The sequence below is a fragment of the Cervus elaphus genome, chromosome 23, assembly GCF_910594005.1.
Source record: "Cervus elaphus chromosome 23, mCerEla1.1, whole genome shotgun sequence".
Classification (NCBI taxonomy): Eukaryota; Metazoa; Chordata; class Mammalia; order Artiodactyla; family Cervidae; genus Cervus; species Cervus elaphus.
This window is the reverse complement of record NC_057837.1, coordinates 7,902,719-7,926,644: the sequence shown is the minus strand read 5'-3', so window position 1 is coordinate 7,926,644 and position 23,926 is coordinate 7,902,719. Positions and strand designations below refer to the sequence as shown.

The following is a 23,926-nucleotide window of genomic DNA, read 5'->3' as shown; positions in this document are numbered from 1 at the left end:
ACAATTCTGTCATTTTTGAGACTGCATCCAAGTACGGCATTTCAGACTCTTTTGTTGACTACGATGGCTACTCCATTTCTTCTAAGGGATTCCTGCCCACAATAGTAGATATAACGGTCCTCTGAGTTAAATTCCCCCACTCCCTTCCATTTTAGTTCACTGATTCCTAAAATGTCGATGTTCACTCTTGCCATCTCCAGTTTGACCACTTCCAATTTGCCTAGATTCATGGACCTAACATTCCAGGTTTCTACGCAATATTGCTCTTTACAGCATCGGGCTTTACTTCCACCACCAGTCACGTCCACAACTGGGTGTTGTTTTGCTTTGGCTCTGCCTCTTCATTCTTTCTGGAGTTATTTCTCCACTGATCTCGTATAGCATACTGGACACCTATCAACCTGGGAAGTTCATCTTTCAGTGTCCTATCTTTTTGCCTTTTCATGCTGTTCATGGGGTTCTCAAGGCAAGAATACTGAAGTACTTTGCCATTCCCTTCCCCAATGGACTACACTTTGTCAAAACTCTCCACCATGACCTGTCCATCTTGAGTGACCCTACATGGCATGGCTCATAGTTTCATTGAATTAGAGAACTCTATGGTCCATGTGATCAAATTGGTTAGTCTTCTGCAATTGTTTTCATTCTGTCTGCCCTCTGATGGAAAAGGATAAGAGGCTTATGGAAGCTTCCTGATGGGACAGACTGACTGCAGGGGAAACGGGGTCTTGTTCTGATAGGCAGGGCCATGCTCATTAAATCTTTTTTTTTTTTTTTTTTTTGGGTTTTGTCATACATTGATATGAATCAGCCATAGATTTACACGTATTCCCCATCCTGATCCCCCCTCCCACCTCCCTCTCCACCCGATTCCTCTGGGTCTTCCCAGTGCACCAGGCCCGAGCACTTGTCTCATGCATCCCACCTGGGCTGGTGATCTGTTTCACCATAGGTAGTATACATGCTGTTCTTTTGAAACATCCCACCCTCACCTTCTCCCACAGAGTTCAAAAGTCTGTTCTGTATTTCTGTGTCTCTTTTTCTGTTTTGCATATAGGGTTATCGTTACCATCTTTCTAGATTCCATATATATGTGTTAGTATGTTGTAATGTTCTTTATCTTTCTGGCTTACTTCACTCTGTATAATGGGCTCCAGTTTCATCCATCTCATTAGGACTGATTCAAATGAATTCTTTTTAACAGCTGAGTAATATTCCATGGTGTATATGTACCACAGCTTCCTTATCCATTCATCTGCTGATGGGCATCTAGGTTGCTTCCATGTCCTGGCTATTATAAACAGTGCTGTGATGAACATTGGGGTGCACATGTCTCTTTCAGATCTGGTTTCCTCAGTGTGTATGCCCAGGAGTGGGATTGCTGGGTCATATGGCAGTTCTATTTCCAGTTTTTTAAGAAGTCTCCACACTGTTCTCCATAGTGGCTGTACTAGTTTGCATTCCCACCAACAGTGTAAGAGGGTTCCCTTTTCTCCACACCCTCTCCATCATTTATTGCTTGTAGACTTTTGGATAGCAGCCATCCTGACTGGCGTGTAATGGTACCTCATTGTGGTTTTGATTTGCATTTCTCTAATAATGAGTAATGTTGAGCATCTTTTCATGTGTTTGTTAGCCATGTGTAAGTCTTCTTTGGAGAAATGTCTGTTTAGTTCTTTGGCCCATTTTTTGATTGGGTCATTTATTTTTCTGGAATTGAGCTGCAGGAGTTGCTTGTATATTTTTGAGATTAGTCATTTGTCTGTTTCTTCATTTGCTATTATTTTCTCCCAATCTGAGGGCTGTCTTTTCATCTTACTTATAGTTTCCTTTGTAGTGCAAAAGCTTTTAAGTTTCATTAGGTCCCATTTGTTTAGTTTTGCTTTTATGTCCAATATTCTGGGAGGTGGGTCATAGAGGATCTTGCTGTGATTTATGTCGGAGAGTGTTTTGCCTATGTTCTCCTCTAGGAGTTTTATAGTTTCTGGTCTGACATTTAGATCTTTAATCCATTTTGAGTTTATTTTTGTGTATGGTGTTAGAAAGTGTTCTAGTTTCATTCTTTTACAAGTGGTTGACCAGTTTTCCCAGCACCACTTGTTAAAGAGGTTGTCTTTCTTCCATTGTATATCCTTGCCTCCTTTGTCAAAGATAAGGTGTCCATAGGTTCTTGGATTTATCTCTGGGCTTTCTATTCTGTTCCATTGATCTATATTTCTGTCTTTGTGCCAGTACCATACTGTCTTGATGACTGTGGCTTTGTAGTAGAGTCTGAAGTCAGGCAGGTTGATTCCTCCAGTTCCATTCTTCTTTCTCAAGATTACTTTGGCTATTCGAGGTTTTTTGTATTTCCATACAAATTGTGAAATTCTTTGGTCTAGTTCTGTGAAAAATACCGTTGGTAGCTTGATAGGGATTGCATTGAATCTATAGATTGCTTTGGGTAGATTCAATGCTCATTAAATCTTTAATCCAATTTTCTGTTGATGGGCAGACCTGTGTTCCTTCCCTGTTGTTTGACCTGAAGCCAAACTATGGTGGAGGTAATGAAGATAATGACACTCTCCTTCAAAGGCAATACTGTTTGCTCAAGACAAAGTATCAATAGAAGGAAGAGTCTTTGGTTAAAGAGTAGGTACTGTAGTTTACTTGAGCTGAGGGGTGATTCTCAGAAGGACAGATAAGTCTAGAAATTACTGATTCATCTGTTCCCAGAAAATAACTCTGAGGGTTAAAAGTTATTTCCAGAGAATAAGGGTTAGACACAGGGGTGAGGCATGGGAATTTTATTCTCAGAGAATCAAATTTGTTACTCAGAGAAGTCAGAAAAGCAGAGTTTGGAAACACATGAATCTATGGCTACACCCTTATTCCCATGACTAATTCCAGGTTAATTTAAATTAATGAATCATGGTGCACTGGTGAAAAGAGAGGGATGCAGAGTCTGAGAGTCTCCATTAAAATACTGAGTCTGCCAATATTTTGTCATCCTAACCTCTCTGGGTTTTTTCTCTTTCATCTTTAAATTGAGAATAATCACAGGACCCATCTCTTAGGACTACTGACAGAATTAAAGGAGACAGTGCATGTAGCAACCTTACACAGTGCCTGACACAGAGCCAGCAACCCATAAAGGTTGGTTGTCATTATCATTCCTTTGTTCATCCATCCAGTCAGTTGATATGTACCTACTACATTTAAGACCCTCTGCTGCATTCTGACCATACAGCAACGGAACAAGACACAGTCCACGTCATTTTAGAACCTACGTATCAGGTTTAGAACAATGTATCAGGAATGGGAGGTGGTTACCTAAGTACACTAACTTCAATGAAACACACTATCAGTAGGGAGGGTGACAGTCCTGATGTCCAGTGCATGCAGAAGGGTCTGCCAAAGGATTACTTAAGTGGAGATCTGAAGGGTGAGGAGGAGTTCATCCGATGAATAGATCAGGGGGTTAGGACTAATAGAGATGTAGAATCATTCCTGGTTCAATGAAATCCAACGAATGAATTATGCTTTTTCTAATTATAGGAGAAATGGAACCTGGAGATTTATGGATGTCGCCGTGGTGTATGTACTACAGAGCTGACCCTGCAGGCACAGCCAGCATATATAACCCATCTGTGAGTCTGAGGCCTTGGGTGTGCTCAGCCTCTGGAATGAGATGCAGATGTTGGTGAATACTTAGCTTAGTGGAGGGCTTTGTGCCCCTTGCAGCCATTTCTGAAAACTGGGAGTTTTTGTTTGTTTGTTTGTTTTGGGGGGTTTTTTGGCCAGAAATAACCCTGCAGCAGAAGCAGAGGAAGCATTTTAGCTATGAGCTCCTGATAGATACATCATTTCTCGCTTACTGTCTTCTGGTGCTCCAATATTGTGAATTTCTCAGTCCTCCTGCCTCATCCCCACAGTTGTTCACAGTTGAGTCCACTGATGTTCTCCACACATAAGTTCTGTTCATCTCTGCTTAGAAAGCCAGTTTTGGACACTCAGATACTTAAGTGGCTTCTTCCTTCTCTGAGCTGGAGCTTGACTTGTATTACTTTTTCAAGCTACTGTAGTCTGGATACCAACCTCAACACTGACCCCTGGGCTCCGGACTGTTGCCCAGATCTGTGCTGCTGCCATTCAGATAGAGGGCTAGGGGCCCCATAAGGAAATGGGGTCTTCTCTGCCACCCTCAGAGTACGGCATGCTCACCATCCTCACCACGTTTGTGCCTGACAAGCTTCTGCTGGGTTCCTCTCTCCCCCCCGTCACTCCCAGGCCCAGCTGCCTGCTGCCCCCGCACAGTATGGCCACCAACTCTGTTCTGTGGGATTCCTCAGCTCCTCCCCAGTGCTAAGAAATCACTGGGACAGGGAAATGCTGCTGTTTCTTGTTCTACCTGTGCTTTGAGAGACAGCCTTAACACATGCCCTGCCCTAAAGGATGCCCTTAGCTCACCTTCTCCTGACCTAGTAAGGTTGCATGAGCTAGAATATATCACGCTTCAAGATATAAAAATTTCTGACTCTGGGTATTTAAATAATTGAAAGAAAGGTTCCTTATAATCAGTACTACACAGGATGAAATGAACTACTATTAGGATAATCTTCTACCTATATTTACATGCAAAATCCTTTGGCTTATTTGGGGTTAAATAAGGTACCACTATCTATATTAGTTTCCCACAAAAGAAACTCTCCTCTGCCACGCATTATTTAGACTTCTATTATCCAACAATTCAGGATATTCTTCTTTATTTGGATGTAATATCGCCACATCTTAAAATTACCCAGCATCTTTCAGTTTGAGACTATAAAGATAATAATGACAACTATGGTAATAACCATGTATCTAACATCTTGTATTTGAAAAACACTTTCCAATGAGCAATTAGTTATTCCACCTCTGTAAAATAGTTATATATCATTATAACCACCTTTTCAGAGGAGGAAACTAGGACACAAAATAATAAATTTATTTTAACTCATTAAAAAAAAATGTAATGACTTTTGTCCAAAGACAGAGCTGCAGCAATAAATGATCACGTAAAGCGAAAGAAAGGACATTGTGGTTCACAGGTCCAGAATATCTGTGACTGGACTCCTGAGATCCTCGTGGATTTACTGCCATTCAAAACTGTCCAAGTTCATTCCCCCCACACCCCACGGCTTATCTCCAGTTTAGAGGTAAATGAAGGCGGCTCCAAACAACAACAACAAAAAAAGGATTCTTATTAGTGCTGAAATTGAATAGACTATAAAAGTGGCTTCCAAAGAAATTGCCCTACCTTGTATTTCTGTGGAGCCAAAACATGCGTGACAAAAAAAAAGTTCTCCCCCATAACTGAAGGGATACAATCAAGTGATCCCAGAACACAAGAGACTTGACCTGCAGTATTTTGCTTGGACTTTTATTTCCTACTGTGCTCTTTCAGGTTACATTCAGAGTCTCCCTGGGGATATCTAAAACAGGAGCTCAATAAACTTTTTGTTTGCACAGTTTTGAAAAGATTTTACCTTTAACACAAGTAGATAAGCTACACAAGCATAATAATATATCTACTATACTATTAGGTGGATATATAGACATATCCTGACAGCTGGGCAAAGTACTTCCTAATTCTAACCTATTTGCTTTTAGATATGAATCTATGCTTCCAAGCATTTAGGTCCCATCTAGCCAGCTAAGCACAGTGAGAGCATTCATAAAAGTCCAGAATTCTTATGAAGGAATTTCCATTTCTGAAAAGAGAGATTTCATTTTTTCAAAAGATTATTTTGTAATTATTTTTCCCTGTCTTTGAGCAAGATTTACCTATCCAAATATTTCTTGACAGAATTACTTAAACTTCATATTTTCCCAAAAGTTAACTATGAAATAAAAATGCAGAAGTAATATAAAATAATATTCACAATTTATTAAACTATATTGTAAAATGCTATCCCCCAAATCAAAACCAAAGTGGAAACAAATGAACCTAAATGTGTACCTATTTGAGAGCATGTACACATAGATATACTATCTTTAGAGATACATATTTAGATTAGATAGTAAGGAGGAATTTATACATTGAAAAAGACATACCAACCAAGCAGCATATAAATATTATGTGTATCACAATTCAAGCAAATATACTGCAAAAATAAAATCATAAATTGATAGCAATAATGTGAACACTGACTGGACATTTGATAGAAGAAAGCTTTTTAGGTTTAAAAATGAAAAGAAAAATACACTTCCTGTCTTTGAGAGGTACATATCAAAATATCTTCAGGTAAAATGATATGATTCTCAGATTTGCTTCAAAATAATCTACATGCTTGAGTAGATGGAGGTGTAGGTGAAACAAGATTGGTTATTAGTTGAAAACTGATGAAGTTTCATGATGATAAAATTAAATTCATAATACTGCTTTAATCTAGATATTCACATTTAAAATTTTCTATCTAAAAAACTTTAAAAAATAATAACAGAATTGATACATCAGTCTTTTGGTGGGGGGTGGGAAGTGGGTTCAAATTCCTTTTTTCTCCAGTTTACATTTTGGCAGCTTTTTCAGCAAGGATCTATGATTAATTTTTTCAATGCTTATCTAAAAATGTCCTTAATTTTACTCACTATTGAATGGAAGTTCTAATGGGTAAAGAACTCCAGGTTAACACTAATTCCCCTCAGTTATTACTTCATTGTCTTTTAGTATCTATTTCTATTTATAATTTATCTGTCAATCTAAAAATTGCTTCTTTATAGAAAATTCTTTCTGATGTCTTTAAATCTTTACCTGTCTAGATGAACATATAAAGAAGTTGTGGTACATATACACAACGGAATATTACTCTGCCATAAAAAGGGATGAATTTGAGTCAGTTGAACTGACATAAATGAACCTGGGGCCTGTTACACAGAGTGAAGTAAGTCAAAAAGAGAAAAATAAATACTGTATATTAACACATGCATATACAATCTAGAAAAATGGTACTGATGGACCTATTTGCAAGGCAGGAATCGAGACACGGACACAGAACAGACGTGTGGGCCCAGCGGGGTAGAGAAGCTGGGAGAAGCAGAGAGAGTGGCGCGGACACGTGTATACGGCCGTATGTAACACGGTAGCTGGCAGGGAGCCGCTGTGTAACACGGGGGCTCAGCCCCACACTCTGTGATGACCTGGGTGGGTGGGATGCGGGTAGGGGGGAGAAGCAGAGAGAGTGGCGCGGACACGTGTATACGGCCGTATGTAACACGGTAGCTGGCAGGGAGCCGCTGTGTAACACGGGGGCTCAGCCCCGCACTCTGTGATGACCTGGGTGGGTGGGATGCGGGTAGGGGGGAGAAGCAGAGAGAGTGGCGCGGACACGTGTATACGGCCGTATGTAACACGGTAGCTGGCAGGGAGCCGCTGTGTAACACGGGGGCTCAGCCCCGCACTCTTGTGATGACCTGGGTGGGTGGGATGCGGGTAGGGGGGGAGAAGCAGAGAGAGTGGCGCGGACACGTGTATACGGCCGTATGTAACACGGTAGCTGGCAGGGAGCCGCTGTGTAACACGGGGGCTCAGCCCCGCACTCTGTGATGACCTGGGTGGGTGGGATGCGGGTAGAGGGGAGAAGCAGAGAGAGTGGCGCGGACACGTGTATACGGCCGTATGTAACACGGTAGCTGGCAGGGAGCCGCTGTGTAACACGGGGGCTCAGCCCCGCACTCTGTGATGACCTGGGTGGGTGGGATGGGGGTAGGGGGGGGCGCGGTTTAAGAGGGAGAGGACAAGTGTACAGTATGGCTGATTCACGTCTTATATGGCAGAAACCAACACAACACGGAAAAGCAATTATCCTCAAATTAAAAATACATTTAAAAAAAGAAAAAATCTTTACCTATTTTGTGTTCTATAGCTTCACTCTAATGTGTCCACTTCTTGGTTTAATTTTTCTTCAGTAGAAATCAGTAATGTCTATTTTTGAGATAATTCATTTCTTTGGCAACCTGTGAAGACTTTTCAGCTATCTTCTCTACAAATATTGCCTTTTCTGCAATCCTTCTTTCTGGAATCCCCATTGTTTATACATCAAATGTTTGCCCTCTGTCTGTCTTGTTTCTGTCCTTCTCTCTCATATTTACCATCTATTTCTATCCCTGTGGGACATTCTGGGTAATTCCTACAATGTTATCCTCCAAGTCACTAATCCTCTCTTCAGCTATGTCTAATATGATGTTATAAAATCTATTATTAGAGTTTTTAACTTCAAAGTCCATATTTCTCAATCCTAAGATTAGGATTTGTTTCTTTTGACATCTGCCTTTTCTTGATCATATTTTATCACTTTCTTAGAGTTTGGATTCTCATTTTTATACATTTAGTTGTGTTAAACACATTTATTAGTATTTTCAATTATCTTTTAGGGTGCTATTTAGCTACCTTAAGTGCTTTGAAGTCCAATCCTAATATCTACTGTGACTCTTGCATATTTGAGGTGGATTTTAGACTCCTTTTTAAAAAAAAAAAAAAAAAGTAATAGATTATCTTTCAGGAAAAATTTTAGATTTATGGAGAAATTGAGAAGATAGTACAGAAAGTTTCCATGTACTTCACATCCGCTTCCCCTTACTCTTAACATCTTAAGCACGTGTGGTACATTTTAACAATTAATGAACCAACACTGACATAGAATTATTAACTAAGGCCCATGGTTTATTCACAGTTCCTTAGTTTCACCTAATATCTTCTTCTGTTCCAGGATATCATCCAGAAGAGTACATCAGAGTTATTTGTCATGTCTCCTTAAGCTCCTCCTAATTGTGAGAGTTTCTCAGATTTTCCTTTTTTTCAATGATATCAAAATATGATAGGTTCAAGGTATATTGATCCAATATTTTGTTGAATGCCCCTCTATTGGCATTTGTCTGATATTTTACTCATGATTAGGTTGAAGTTATCGATTCTTAGAGAAAATAAGAGGTAATGCAGCATTTTCAATATAGCATATCAAAGGTACACCTTATCAATATGATTTATCGCTGTTAGTTGTGAATTTCATTACCAGGCTGAGGTAGTGTTTATCAGGTTTATTCACTATAAAGTTGGGGTTCTTGTGTTTGGGATTGTCACATACATAGGTAGTGTAGATTTCAGTACCAAACACAATGAAGCTTCAAGACAAAGATAGAAACTTTTTAAGTCATCCTTGCAGTCACCTTGAGACAGTATAGAAATTTTTTTTGTTTTCAAATTCACCCTTCTGTTGAGATTATAACAATTTGAGGAACTTGGCTTTAGTTGGTTTCAGGACCTAAGCTCTAGCCTCCTACTTTATGCAATCCTATTTCTACTCCCCAGTGAGAACTAGCCTCATGGCCCCTAGTGTCCAATGCCCATCACCATCTGCCCTGCCACAAGGCATGCACAGTTCATATCATGGCTTCGGTTCACTCTGCTTTTCCAGTACTCTCTTATTTATGGCAACCAAAGATGCAATTTCTTTCTTGCAAGGTGTCTGACATACTTCAATTAATTTTTTTATCCCAAACTTATATGAGTTTGTTGCAAGGAGATTTTCTGATTTCCTCAGTCTACCATATCTTTAAAATCTAAAGTCTTCCCCTCAGTTTGGTTGGGTTTCTCTTTCTCAGTAACACATGTAAAAAATTCCTTCTCATGTTATCTGTTTTGTAATGATATTACTATTTTATTCAACATTTTCTGTCTCAACAGTTTATATTATTAACAGGCAAAACAGCTATTGCAATGAACACATACAATCTTTTATTGAGTTGTGTGAAGAAATATTAAACAAAGATAAGATTTATCATTTTAACTTCAGTGTAATTTAAGTTAAGTAATTTAACTGGAAATTGAACTTGAACCATGAAAACTTAAGAGTAAATGGTTTTACTTTTCTTCAGTGTGTTCAGATTGAATACACTGATTACACAAAGGCTTTATGGAATATCCACAAGATAATGAAATGAAGCATATGTCAGAGAAAGGAACCAATTATATCTAATAGTGCACAAAATTATGAATCTAAAAGGTAATTAGTTACTGTAATGAAACATAAAATAAAAGTTGTAGCTCCAATGCCTACACTGCTCGTTCAAAGTAACCTACTGTCTTTATGTCTTAAGATTTTAAATTATAAGTATATTACAAAATTGTTTCATTGTTTTCAGTGAAAATCATAAATCAAGTAACATGTTAAGAGATTATTGCCCATGATTTTCATTGTCCATCACTTTTCAAGCATGAATTAAAGAGCTCAAGAGCTAAGCAAATCTATGTAAAAACTTTTCCTAAGGCACGTTGATTCTATTTCTCAATGAATGTTAAATCTTATTAACAGGCACATTAGCACTTTAAAGTTTTGTCAAAAGGTTTGAACAAGAAAAATCAATAATGACAATAATATTTCTGATTGAAAGATATAACTGTTTGAATACCTGCAGAATGACAAACATGAACGAAAAAACAGTCTTTCCTTCTTTTCATGTAATACAAATATTATATGCTTCACTTCCACATCTATAGAAATATATATTATTCTCCTTATTTTGCAGAATTTAAAAAAATAATTGTAGTGTTTAAAGTAAATGATACTATCTTAGCTATGGAAACTTTTTAGAAATAAAAGGTAATACAATGCTTAAAATAATTATTACATAAATATGCATATACTCATCATGTTATCTGCTATAAGTATTTTTTTAAGTTTTATCTTGTCATTTAGAGAACATCTAATGATAAAGACATTATATTTCTAGAGCAAACTAATCAAAACTGAAATGTTTAAGCATGTTAAAAATCCAGAATGGAAGATAGTAAATGAAATACCCACTACCTGTGATAGAACTTGTAAAAATTAGTTTTAAAAAAATCTCTCTTTTTTTAAAAGAAGATGATGCCCTAATATCTGAGAAAGAAGTTTATGCCTTACAAATATCTGAGAAAAGAAGAGAAGCTAAAGGCAAAGGAGAAAAGGAAAGATATACCCATTGGAATGCAGAGTTCCAAAGGATAGCAAGGAGAGATGAGAAAGCCTTACTCAGAGATCAAAGAAATAGAGGAAAACAATAGAATAGGAAAGACTAGAGATCTCTTCAAGAAAATTAAAAGATACCAAGGGAACATTTCATGCAAAGATGGGCTCAATAAAGGACAGAAATGGTATGGACCTTACAGAAGCAGAAGATTTTAAGATGAGATGGCAAGAATACACAGAAGAACTATACAAAACAGATCTTCACGACCCAGACAACCATGATGGTGTGATCACTCACCTAGAGACAGACATCCTGGAATGCGAAGTGAAGTGGGCCTTAGGAAGCATCCCTACGAGCAAAACTAGTGGAGGTGATGGAATTCCAGTTGTGCTATTTCAAGTTCTAAAAGATGATGCTGTGAAAGTGCTGCACTCAATATGCCAGCAAATTTGGAAAACTCAGCAGTGGCCACAGGGCCAGAAAAGGTCTGTTTTCATTCCAATCCCTAAGAAAGGCAATGCCAAAGAATGCTCAAAATACTGCACGATTGCATTCATCTCACATGCTAGCAAAGTAATGCGCAAAATACTCCAAGCCAGGCTTCAACAGTACATGAACTGTGAACTTCCAGATGTTCAAGCTGGATTTAGAAAAGGCAGAGGAACCAGAATCAAATTCCTACGTCAGTTGGATCAAAGAAAAACAAGAGAGTTCCAGAAAAACATCTACTTCTGCCAAAGCCTTTGACTGTGTGGATCACAACAAACTGTGAAAAATTCTTAAAGGGATGGGAATACCAGACCACCTGACCTGCCTTCTGAGAAATCTATATGTGGGTCAAGAAGCAACAGTTAAAACTGGACATGGAACAACAGACTGACTCCAAATTGGGAAAGGTGTTAATCAAGGTTTCATATTGTCACCCTGCTTATTTAACTTATATGCAGAGTACATCATGCAAAATGCCAGGCTGGAGGAAGCACAAGCTGGAATCAAGATTGCCAGGAGAAGTATCAATAACCTCAGATATGCAGATGACACCACCCTTATGGCAGAAAGTGAAGAAGAATTTAAGAGCCTTTTGATGAGAGTGGAAGACGAGAGTGAAAAAGTTGACTTAAAACTCATTCAGAAAAATAAGATCATGGCATCCAGTCCTGTCACTTCATGCCAATAGATGGAGAAACAGTGAAAACGGTGCTGCTGCTGCTGCTGCTAAGTCGCTTCAGTCGTGTCCGACTCTGTGCGACCCCATAGACGGCAGCCCACCAGGCTCCCCTGTCCCTGGGATCCTCCAGGCAAGAACACTGGAGTGGGTTGCCATTTCCTTCTCCAATGCATGAAAGTGAAAAGTGAAAGTGAAGTCGCTCAGTCATGTCTGACTCTTAGTGACCCCATGGACTGCAGCCTACCAGGCTCCTCTGTTCATGGGATTTTCCAGGCAAGAGTACTGGAGTGGGGTGCCATTGCCTTCTCAATGGAAACAGTGACAGACTTTAATTTTCAGGGCTCAGAAATCACTGCAGATGATGACTGCAGGCATGAAATTAAAGAAGCCTGCTGCTTGGAAGAAAATCTATGACCAACTTAGACAGCATATTCAAAATCAGAGACATTACTTTGACAACAAAGGTCCAAAGGGTCAAAGCTTTGGTTTTTCCAGTAGTCATGTATAGATGTGAGAGTTGGACTATAAAGAAAGCTGAGCACCGAAGAATTGATGCTTTTGAACTACGGTGTTGGAGAAGACTCTTGAGAGTCCCTTGGACTGCAAGGAGATCCAACCAGTCCATTCTACAGGAAATCAGTCCTGAATATTCATTGGAAGGACTGATGCTGAAGGTAAAACTCCAATACTTTGGCCACCTGATGCAAAGAACTGACTCACTGGAGAAGACTCTGATGCTGGGAAAAATTGAAGGCAGGAGAAGGGGATGACAGAGGATGAGATGGTTGGATGGCATCACCAACTCGATGGACATAAATCTGAGCAAGCTCTAGGTGTTGGTGATGGATAGAGATGCTGCAGTCCATGGGGTCACAAAGAGTGGGACATGACTGAGTGACTGAACAGAACTGATGCTCTAGTAGGGAACTGTACGCTTCCAGGTTCAATCAGCTTGGCCAGAATGAAGGGGCATTTAATCTAAGTTCATTCTTAGACTGAGATACAGATGAGGTAGTTAGAGTAGAAGGCAAGGCAAGGAGGAGCTTGTGCTGGTGTGACCACCAGACTTTACCCACCTTGCTGTGATGGATCTTTACTGCCAACAGCACTAGTACCAGAGCTCTTTTCTTTATTTCTAACACTGTTCACTCCATTTTAAGTGGCATGCCTGAATAGTCAGAGGAAACTGTTTAACCACTGTCTGAATAACTTGACTGTAGAACAGTGAGGAGAACCACTGAAGCACAGTAAGATATCTATATGATATACCTACATCAAACAGTGAAAAATACAACTGAGTGGGTCATTTCTTTCCTCTCTTAGAAAATGATAACACATCCTCCAAGACTGCTCCAGTGATATCACCTCTTGTGGGAAGCCTTCTCTAATCACACTGACATGCTGGCTTCATCTTTTCTGCTTCATTTTTCTTGTAATAAGAACCTTTCTGGTTCTTATAATATTAATGTGTAAATAAATACTTATATTAATACTTCAGACTGCACTTGGCTATAAGAATCATTCCTACCTCAGTGTCAAGACTAGTACACAACAGGTGATCAGTACATGCTGTTGACTGAGAAAGAGAAAAAGGAAAGAAGGAAAAAAGGAAGAGGGAAGGAGGAAAGAAAGAAGGAAGAGAAGAAGGGAGGGGCAATGGTAGGCTGACTCAGCGTGTAACTGCATGTTGTCAGACCTGGCCTGGCTCCTGGTCCCTCCATCCCCCGGCCCCTCCTTCTGAACCTCCTGATGGGCCCTAGCAGGCTCACCCACCTGCAGTGACCACGATCAATCCCCCTGATGCAGTCAGATCTTAAGCCTTATCTTCCATATTTCAGCATTGCATCCCTTTCTCAAGCTCTACTCCTTAGACTGGGTCCCCACCTGACCAACACGGCAAGATCTGCTGAGTTTCTTTCACAGTGCTGGGATCCCTCCATCTGCTGAACAGAAGCTAGCAGGCTAACTCACTGCCCAACAAGCTGGACTGACTCTCATGAGGGGCCACCTCCGACACTATACCTGCTTTAACTGGACTTGGTCCCTCACTGCAGACCACTCTCCGAGATCTACCCCCAGCATGCCTAAGGCCCAGCCAGATCTCAAGACATAACAAGAGTGAAACACACAATCTCCACAGGGATTCCATTCTGTAGGTGGAGGGTGAGTAAGAGGTGTTCCACTCTGCCTGTGAATGTTGAGAAGGTATTTATGAAAGCACTCCCACTTAGACACACTTGAAAAGCCCTTTCAGTGGTTGCTTTTTCATGCTAGGAATGCTTGGCTGAAACTCAGGGTTTTTGTGAAAAATGTATTTTTCAGGATATCTGTTCTGCTTTTTTAAAGAAGAAATATGATACTTGAAGCCCATTATATTGATATTAATGTATCATTTTAATTCAAAAGATCCATGCAAGGAAAATTCCTGGAACACCTAAAAGAACATGGTGAATGATAACTGCTCAGACAACTCAGTCAAACAGGGACCATGACTGGTCACAGGTAAAGGGTTATGTTTATTACCAAATCAATAATCAATACTATTACCATATGGGAAAATTAGATTTCCAGTGGAAATTTGCTGTATGATGCAGGGAACTCAAGTTGGTGCTCTGTGACAACCTAGAGGGGTAGGATAGGCTGGGAGGTGGGAGGGAAATTCAAGAGGGAGGGGACATATGTATACCTATGGCTGATTCGTGTTGATGTATGGCAGAAATCAATATAATATTGTAAAGCAAACATCCTCCAATTTAAAAAAATAATAAATAATCAAATACTGACACACAGTAGTTACTAAATTAGTATTTCGTAGTTGAAAGGGAAAGTGTTAGTCACTCAAGCGTGTCCAATTCTTTGTGACCTCATGGAATGTAGCCCACTAGGTTCCTCTGTCCATGGAATTCTTCAGGCAAGAATACTGGAGTGGGTAGCTGTTTCCTTCTGCAGGGGAAGTTCCCAACCCAGGGATTGAACCTGGGTCTCCCACCTTGCAGGAAGACTCTTCACTGACTGAACCACTTGGGGATCCCAATCAGTTGTTACTAAATGAGCATTTGTTGAATGAATGAATGAACATGTGCGTTGTTGGTCGAGTGGAGATACACCGATGGCACCTACTGTATGACCAAACAGTTTTATGATTTTGCTGCTTTTGAGACGCATGCGGCACCTCACCCCGCTAAACTCTCAGTCAATCCAGTCACTCAGTCGTGTCTGACTCTTTGCGACCCCGTGGACCGCAGCACGCCAGGCATCCCTGTCCAGCACCAACTCCAGGAGCTTATGCAAGCTCACGTCTATCGAGGCCCCTCTATCGAGGGGTACAAGAAGAGCAAGAAGCCTTTAGAGGTAGAGAATAGCATTATATATGCTGTGTTCTCATTCTAGAAAAGCAGCTTTCCCACGCATTCCATCTGGGGCTGAGAGTTTATTTAGCGGTAGTTGCTTATGCCTAGAGTTTTTAAAATTAACCTGTCACAGAAGCACCTCAAGCATAAGGTCTAGAATCACAGTATTGATACAAATATATGCTATATCTATATATATGTATATATGTGTGTGTATAATTAAAAAAGCAGTCCTACAAATTTATGCATATAAAAAGTCAACCTTAAATTGCTACTCTGTCAGAAAATGTCATTTTAAATGTCTAACATTATGCCTCAGGCTTCAGTACTCAGGAGCTTTTGACAGCCTAAAAAGGAAGCAAATCCCATAAACCAGGTCTTGTTTGGGTTCTATCAGCAGATTCCAGTCCTATGTTAATTACTGTGACAATGAAAAGGAAAGACATTATCTAAACTAAGAGACTGTAATTTTTGTTCTAGTCTGTTACATAACGTTCTGGAAGGAAATCAAGGACGTATCCCTTTAATTCTGCTTTTTTCTTTATAATTCTGCTTCTTGACATAATTTAAGACTGGCTCCAAAGGTCTTTTTTATTATATATTCCAGAAGTACAACATCATAGGACTCTGTGCATGTAAAACATGCTTATTACAGATGAGTGAATGGGTATTTAAAACACAATGTGCTCTCAGACTAAACACCAAATACATAAAAAAGGTATATGAATCTGGATGACAGTCCACAGGTACTGTAAGACAGTGCTACTGTATGTACTTTCAAATTATCAACTGAGCTTAAGCCTTGTTAAAATAAACCAGGGAAAGCATCATCCGTATCTCAGCTGCATGTTTTCCTTTCCTCTCCTTAATTTTTCCAGATGTAAATACTGACCTACTTGTGCACAGAAAAGGCAAATCTAAAGATCAAAGATATATTAAAAATCACAGATCAGTAATGGTATGAGTCTTGAGTGGGAATCAAGAACCCTGTCTTTTTGTTGGACCTTTGCACTTATAAGCTGTGTGACCTTGAAGAAGTCACCAAATTTCCCTAAGTCGAATTTCTCTCAAGCATTAAAATAATACCAAAACTGATCTCACCTGTGCACTGTGTCTGAGACAGCGCTAGGTATTTACCACACCATTTCATTCTTCTCAGGCTTCCTTGAAGTCAGGTTAGGGGTCACCTGTCTGAATTCTGACCCATGAAACGAGCAGAATTGACACAAGCCATTCACGTACTGCTCTGTAAATACAATCCACAAGATCCACCAGCTCTTTCTTCCTGTTTTGTGATTGGAGTCACATATCACGCAGAGTAGGTGCAAGATAGGAAAACAACCTGAGACTCTGTGTTACCACTTGTGGCAGAGCCTGAGTAGGATAGCCACCAAGCTGCTCAGACTATGATGGGAGCAAGAAATGAGCCTTACCGTCTTAAGCCACTAGGACAATTTAATATAGACTACCCTGACTAGCAAAAGCACTAAATAAGAAAATCAAATTCACTTGTTTTATGTATCAATGTGCTATACAGCTGTGCAGGTTATTACCGTGAGCAATGATGGCGACCTTGTGAAAAATTAATAGGACTTCTAAGATTTTTTGACACTATAGCATTACATAGGCAATATAAAGGCTTCCTGAAAGATAGAGTCCAGTCACTATAGACCAGCCACTTCTTACTTAAATATTATTATATTTATATGCCCTTAATATATCTAGGAAATATATACAAAGATGATCCATTTTATCAAGTATTTTAGCTGATATGCCTAGGTAGTTGAAAGCCTATCACTTATGTTCACTGCAATGACACTAAGTTACATGAAGTTTCTAAGATAGTGACCTCTGGCAAAAGATGACAATGCACACCTACATGAAATGATTCTCTCACTTTAAAACCAAAACTGAGAGGATGATTGTGACCATACTTACAATCTCCTTTTAGGAGAAGTCTTGCTAATAAGCACTCAAAAAAGAACAGCAAAATGCTAAGATTATAGGTAATACAATGTTGTATAGACTAAGTTTGCCTAAATTTCAAGTACAACTTACACAGAATTGGAGGGAAGCTCTCCTGAGAACCTGAGAAAATGGTACTTAAGGTACCCTTATTGTTTTTTATATGGTGCCAAATGCTCTTGATCAAATTGTTTAGTCAATCAAAGAACTATTTCCTTTAGAGATTTTTGAAGGGATATTAATTCAAGTCAACAAAAGGAATCATTGATTAAATCCAAGAGGATTATATCAGTTCAAGTGTTCCTTATCGGATGATTATTAGCTGTTGCTGTGCAAATATCACTGACAGGATTAATAAGATCCTCATAGAATCAAAAGGCCAAAAATAAGTTCAAAGAAGGCTAAAAATATTCCTTAAATTTAATTTTTAAATGCAGCCTTCCAAAAATCAAACATGCATTTTAGAGCAATCTTGACATCTCCAGAAGTGCATAAATGAATTTAAACCTGTCAATGACCTACTTTAATGAAAGAAATTACAGCCATCTTAAATACGTATAATTTATCTTTATAATGATACTGAGCTGCTAATTTTAGAACTTAGAAATGAGAAATTATGGCAAATAAATGCATTTAGCAAAATCAACCATCTAGAGGACTCAAGTATATTCTTCAGGTAAAGAAAAACCGAGTTTTCCTATTCCTGAATGTCTCGCCATTGCTGAAAATCTACAATATTTGACAATATTTGCAATACTTCTTCCCACAAAGGCTGAAGGAACCACAGGGAAATACAGGCTAACTCACTAGAGTTAACTCTATACAGGCCAGTCGTGCACACGTAGACTGAAACCCAGCAGTTCGACAAGGGTACCTGAACTAGTTGTCTGCCTTCTCACAATGGCAGAGACTAGTCACTGCCTGCCAAAACCTCCACCCTCTCCTTCCTCCACAGAAAAGAGAACACGGCTCTTTTTTGGATGAGCATATTGCTTCCTGGAATAAAACTGTCTTATCCACGAATGAACATTTGATCAATTCAAGGATAATGTGGGACTTTAGTAAAGCTGCGCTAAGAAAACTGGCATGATTTTGAGGAGCCATCTTTCTTTATTGTTGCCTTACTCCTACTGACCCCGTATTTTTGATGGCTAAAGTCCAGTAGCCTTCATGGACCCTAAGTTCCATGCAGTAGGAAGAAGACCATAAAAGTCAGAGCTTGAGTGCTCGATGGGATTATCACACCACTGGTCTAGCCTACATCTAGACTACTTTTAGAAGAGACAGAAATATATTTCTATCTCTTTTAAGTCACTGTTATTGTGGGGTTTTCTGTTATGGGCAGCTAAAATGATTTCAACTTATATAATTAGTTAATTCAGTTTTCTTTAGCCAAGAACTATAATAGTCTGGATTTATATATCTAGACTCAACTTTAACATTTTTATCCTATTTAATGGTAGTAGTCCAATTTGTTAAAATACTAACATGTCATGGAAGAAAATCAGCACTACGAATGAATTATTTTAATGCTTCTTTCATATAAGAAACCTAGAGATAAAAGTTTACCAGGAAACCAGTAAATTCTGAAGGAAAATTTCCCTTTTAGTTCCCAAAGAATACCAAAAAAGAAGTAGAACAATGAGAAACCTTGCATGTATTTTCTAAAGAAAGTTGAGGAAGAAGAAAAATATTTTGCTACAGAATGCGCATTGACATGATAATATGAAGAGCACTTTCTAGTTTAAACTATTTTCTATCATTTCCACTTCCAACATTCTGTTTTTAAAAATCTATTGATTCAAATATGAGAACAATGGTGAAAATTTTAATTTTCTAATGAAATTTACACTGAAATCTCCTGGTTATCATTAATAAAGGATTATATTTCTTAAAAGTTCAAGATCAAGTAAACAAGTTCCAGATTGTTTGTTGAAAACCTAAAGCTCCGTATAATCATGTCTACTCCAACCCTGTACATGAAAAGAAGGAGCAGGAGGAAGGGGAGAAAATAAACCTACTCATGTCCACCTGGGTCCTAAATGAAAAAGACCCCATTCTATTGTATATGTTTTTCCTCCCTCACTATGTAATATAGACTGGGGCTAGGAATGCTTTCATCTTTCAACCTAGAAATAAAAATAATATTTTATTTTTATGCCAAGATTTTAGTATCAGAAAAGAATTCCTAGTACAGGAATCTCTCTCTTCCTCATCTCACTTTGATCTCTTTCTCTTTCTCCTCTAAAAAGGAAAAAAGAAAAAGCAAAATGTCAATACTAATTTCTTTCTTTATTTTTCACAGTAAGTTGCTGATATGTGAAGCCCTCAGGCTACAAAGATTTTTTTAGTCATTATGATGAAAAAAGAAAAACCACAAGTTTCCAGATGCATTGTTTTAGAATTCACACTACAAGTGACTCTTAAAAAAAGTGACTCTATCTTGCAGCCACTATGAAAAACAGCATGGAAGTTCCTCAAAGTAACTAAAAATAGAGGTGCCATTCCACTCAAGGGCATATGTCTGGACAAAATTATAATCAAAAACATCCATGTACTCCTACCTTCACAGAAGCACTATTTACAATGGCCAAGAAATGGAAACAACCTTAATGTTTATCGAAAGAAGAATGGATAAATAAGTTGTGGTATATATACACAGTGGAATATTACTCAGCCATAAAAAGGAATGAAATACTGCCATTGGCAGCAACATGGACAGACCTAGAGATTAGCATACTAAGTGAGGAAAGTCAGAAATAGAAAGACAAACGCCATATGGCATCATTTACATGTGGAACCTAAAATATGACACAACTGAACTTACCTACAGAACAGAAACAGACTCGCAGAAATAGAGAACAGACTTGTGGTTGACGACATAGAATGCAAGTGGGAGGGTGGCCTGGGGGTTTAGGATGAGCATTTGCAAATGTTCTGTTGCTGTTGTTTGGTCATTCAGTTGTGTCTGATTCTTTGCGACCCCATGAACTGTGGCTGGCCAGGCTCCTCTGTCCATGGGATTTCCCAGGCAAGAATACTGGAGCGGGCTGCCGTATCTTTCTCTAGGGGGTCTTTTCGACCCAGAGATTGAACCACATCTGCTGCATCTCCTTCATTGCAGGTGGATTCTTTATCACTGAGCCACAGGGAAGCCCACAGACTATTATACATAGAATGAATAAACAAGATCCCACTGTTTAGTCCAGGGAACTACAATCAATATCCTGTGATAAACATAATGGAAAAGAATATATATATATATATATGTATTTATACACACACACCCACACACACACACACACCCACACACACACACGGAGGGCACAGCAGTCCACTTCAGAATTCTTGCCTGGAGAATCCCATGGACAGAGCAGCCTGGCAGGCTGCAGTCCTTGGGGTAACGTGGAGTTGTATATGCCTGAAGCGACTTAGCGCATACACATATATATATATACACATGTATAAGTGAGTCACTCTGCGATACAGAAGAAATTAACACATTTTAAATCAACTATACGTCAATAAAGTAATTCTTTTAAAGTGATTCTATTATCTACCAAATGTGTATTTATCTCAGTAGCTTACTGCTGCTATAACTTAAGCCAAAGGTAGAAACACAAAGCTTCATGAGAAGAACAACAGTATTCTGCATATTTTGAAGTCAGTTAAAATAACATTCAGGTAAACCCAAGATATTTCTGTTATGAATTATTCTCTGGAAGATTATCATTTGCATGGTTGATGAATACAGCAAAATTAATTTTGTTAAAGTATCAGGGAACTTACCAACCATCTTATGGTTGGTGTAGTAATAAAATATATTTTAAGTGATATTTAGGACTTACCACCTCCACCTCCAAGAAGACTGGCATTTGCTGTTTAAAAGAAAACAAACAAATGATGTTAAATAATATATTAAAATATGTTTATGCCAGAGTATTCCAAGAAAAAGTTGGTAATAATCATGCTATACATATACACACACACATATATCACAATATGTACTTTCATATAAAGATAGATTCTTTGTTTTATGATGTATGAAAATGTAAATATTATTTTTATCTCCTTTTTCTCTTCAAATGACTATTTTTACAATGTTCTTATTTCTAATAAAATAAAATACATATTATGATCCTTTTATTACCATTCTGTATCTAAATTAACCTTCTGTTTTCACCATTTTATCAAGTAGAGATATAAAAATGTTACTTAAGCAATTTCAATAATTTCAAAGGACAATGTAACAGAAAAGTATAATGATAATTTTAATTAAATTAAACACCATCAAATAAACCTATCTCAAGTTACTCTGCTATAAGAATGAACTTAAATAGTAACAGATTTATTCTTTTTTGCAGTAATTTTTTTGTTTGTGGGAAAGAAACACATTTTAAATATTTTTGTAAAACAATGATTTGCCATTTCATACCCATTTATCTATTAATCTAGCACACACAATTATAGAAGTCAAATTTTTCCATTTAGATTTTAAGAGGTCAAATATTCAAAAAGTTCCATGGCACCTTATGCCTATGATAATCTAGTCACTACAAAAGTCAGAAAACAGAACTCTTTGGAGCAACATAAAGTATGTAGTCATCAAGGTGACTTTCTTTGTGGAGAAATCTGAGCTACCAAAAGATTATAGAAATCATTTAAGAAGGAATACTAGGACTCTTTAACTTCAATTTTAGTGTGATATCCACAGACCATGCACTGTCATAGTAAGAGAAGCAAATATTAGAGTGTTAATGATTTCATCAATAAAAAAATGTAACATTTTAAGAATAAATGCCTATATCCATATGTGATGGTTTATTATTGCAACAATAAAGAAAACATTATAAAAATGCATGGAGAACAAACACCTTTGAAGGTTTTCTCAATATGTCAATATTAGAGCATCAAACCTTATCTCATATGATCTTCCAAGCACAGGGCCATCTATTAACAATAATAGCTGTGCTTGGCTTTCCTCGGTGCTTTCATCACAAATATGTACTGAGTAGCAACCCCATTAGTCAAACAAAACTCACTTCAGATACTACACAGTCATCTGCCCCTGTGTCAACTCAGAGTCCTCAAACCCTCCTGACATCACAGTGAAAACGTGTAATATTTACCTAGATGGTATCCAGGACTTAATATCTTTCCAAAATCAAACTGTGCTGAAGTGGCAACTTGCTGAAGAGGCATGAGGAAAGATGTTACCAAGTCTTTTTTTTTTATGCATTTATTTTAAATGTTGCTGGCAAGTTTGAAGTTAATGGTGTTTTTGTTTTGATTTGGGGGCATTTTTCATATTTTCCTTTGGTTTTATATTTTCCCATTTTCACAATTTTCTATAAGAATTTTATTTTCTTCATGAGCATTTCCTAGTATCTTGTAGTTGAGGACTGATGTTTTGAATTGGAAGAGCAGAGAATAATAGTAAAAATAATGGTTCTGAAGCCATACAGTCCTGAGTTCAAACTTGTCTCTGATGCTCCTCAATTCAAAAACATCTGACCTCAGGATTTCAGAACTGCTGTGTGTATATAAGGCCATTTTTCTTTTTCTTTCCCTGAAAAGCTATTGTTAAACCAACAGTGTTCTGGCTTTTATTTTGAAGCTTTGATGTTTGGGGCTTTCTTGGCCTTGCTTTGTCTTACAGCTTCTAGTATGTTAACATTATGGCAAAAAGTGAAGAGGAACTAGAGAGCCTCTTGATGTGAAAGAGGAGAGTGAAAAAACTGGCTTAAAATTCAACATTCAAATATGATATTGTAGTGGTTTTTGCCATACATTGACATGAATCAGTCATGGGTGTACATGTGTTCCCCATGCTGAGCCCCCTCCCACCTCCCTCCCCATCCCTCAGATGACCGCTCAGGGTCATCCCAGTGCACCAGCCCTGAGCACCCTGTCTCATGCATCCAACCTGGACTGGTGATCTATTTCACATATGATAATATACATGTTTCAGTGCTATTCTCTCAAATCATTACCAATTCTATCTTGGGTCCATAACCTTTAGTGGATGGGGGAAATTTCATGATGTCTATTGGCAAACCCAAACACTTTCTTGAAAATCTTAGCTACATGCATTTTTAAAACTGCATGGCATTTCACACTTCTGCTGATTTTTTATTTTTAAATCTGACTGAGAACTCCTTCCTTGTCTATAGGTTTTCCAGATCCCTGAAACTCCATCTGTTGTCCTCCAATTTATACATATTCATTCATAAAGAAAAACTTATTTCCAACAACAAATAATAGTAATGAAGAGTAGCTTTACACTCAAATTATCATGCCCAGAATCACAATAACACAATATAACCTATTTTTCCCCAATGTTTTGCTTAATAAAGGTAGAGTTTGCCTGTTTGGAGAGCACAGATCAAGTCCCATCTGTTTAATCAGGCACTTGTCCAATAGATGTGGGTGGATGAGTGGGAGTAGGTGTAGGAACTGGAATTCCAGGCTTGGAGGA

General features: G+C 38.3%; 1 protein-coding gene across 4 annotated transcripts in view; it reads right to left on the bottom strand.

Annotated features, from left to right (window-relative positions):
• The window catches only part of MACROD2 (mono-ADP ribosylhydrolase 2), a 2,147,232-nt gene that overhangs the window by 1,637,119 nt on the left and 486,187 nt on the right, over positions 1-23,926 (bottom strand). For all 4 annotated transcript variants that reach the window (XM_043882748.1, XM_043882750.1, XM_043882749.1 and 1 more), the window contains exon 4: positions 21,297-21,326. In XM_043882748.1, the coding sequence (XP_043738683.1) occupies positions 21,297-21,326 (30 nt within the window). The remainder of the gene's footprint in view (positions 1-21,296; positions 21,327-23,926) is intronic.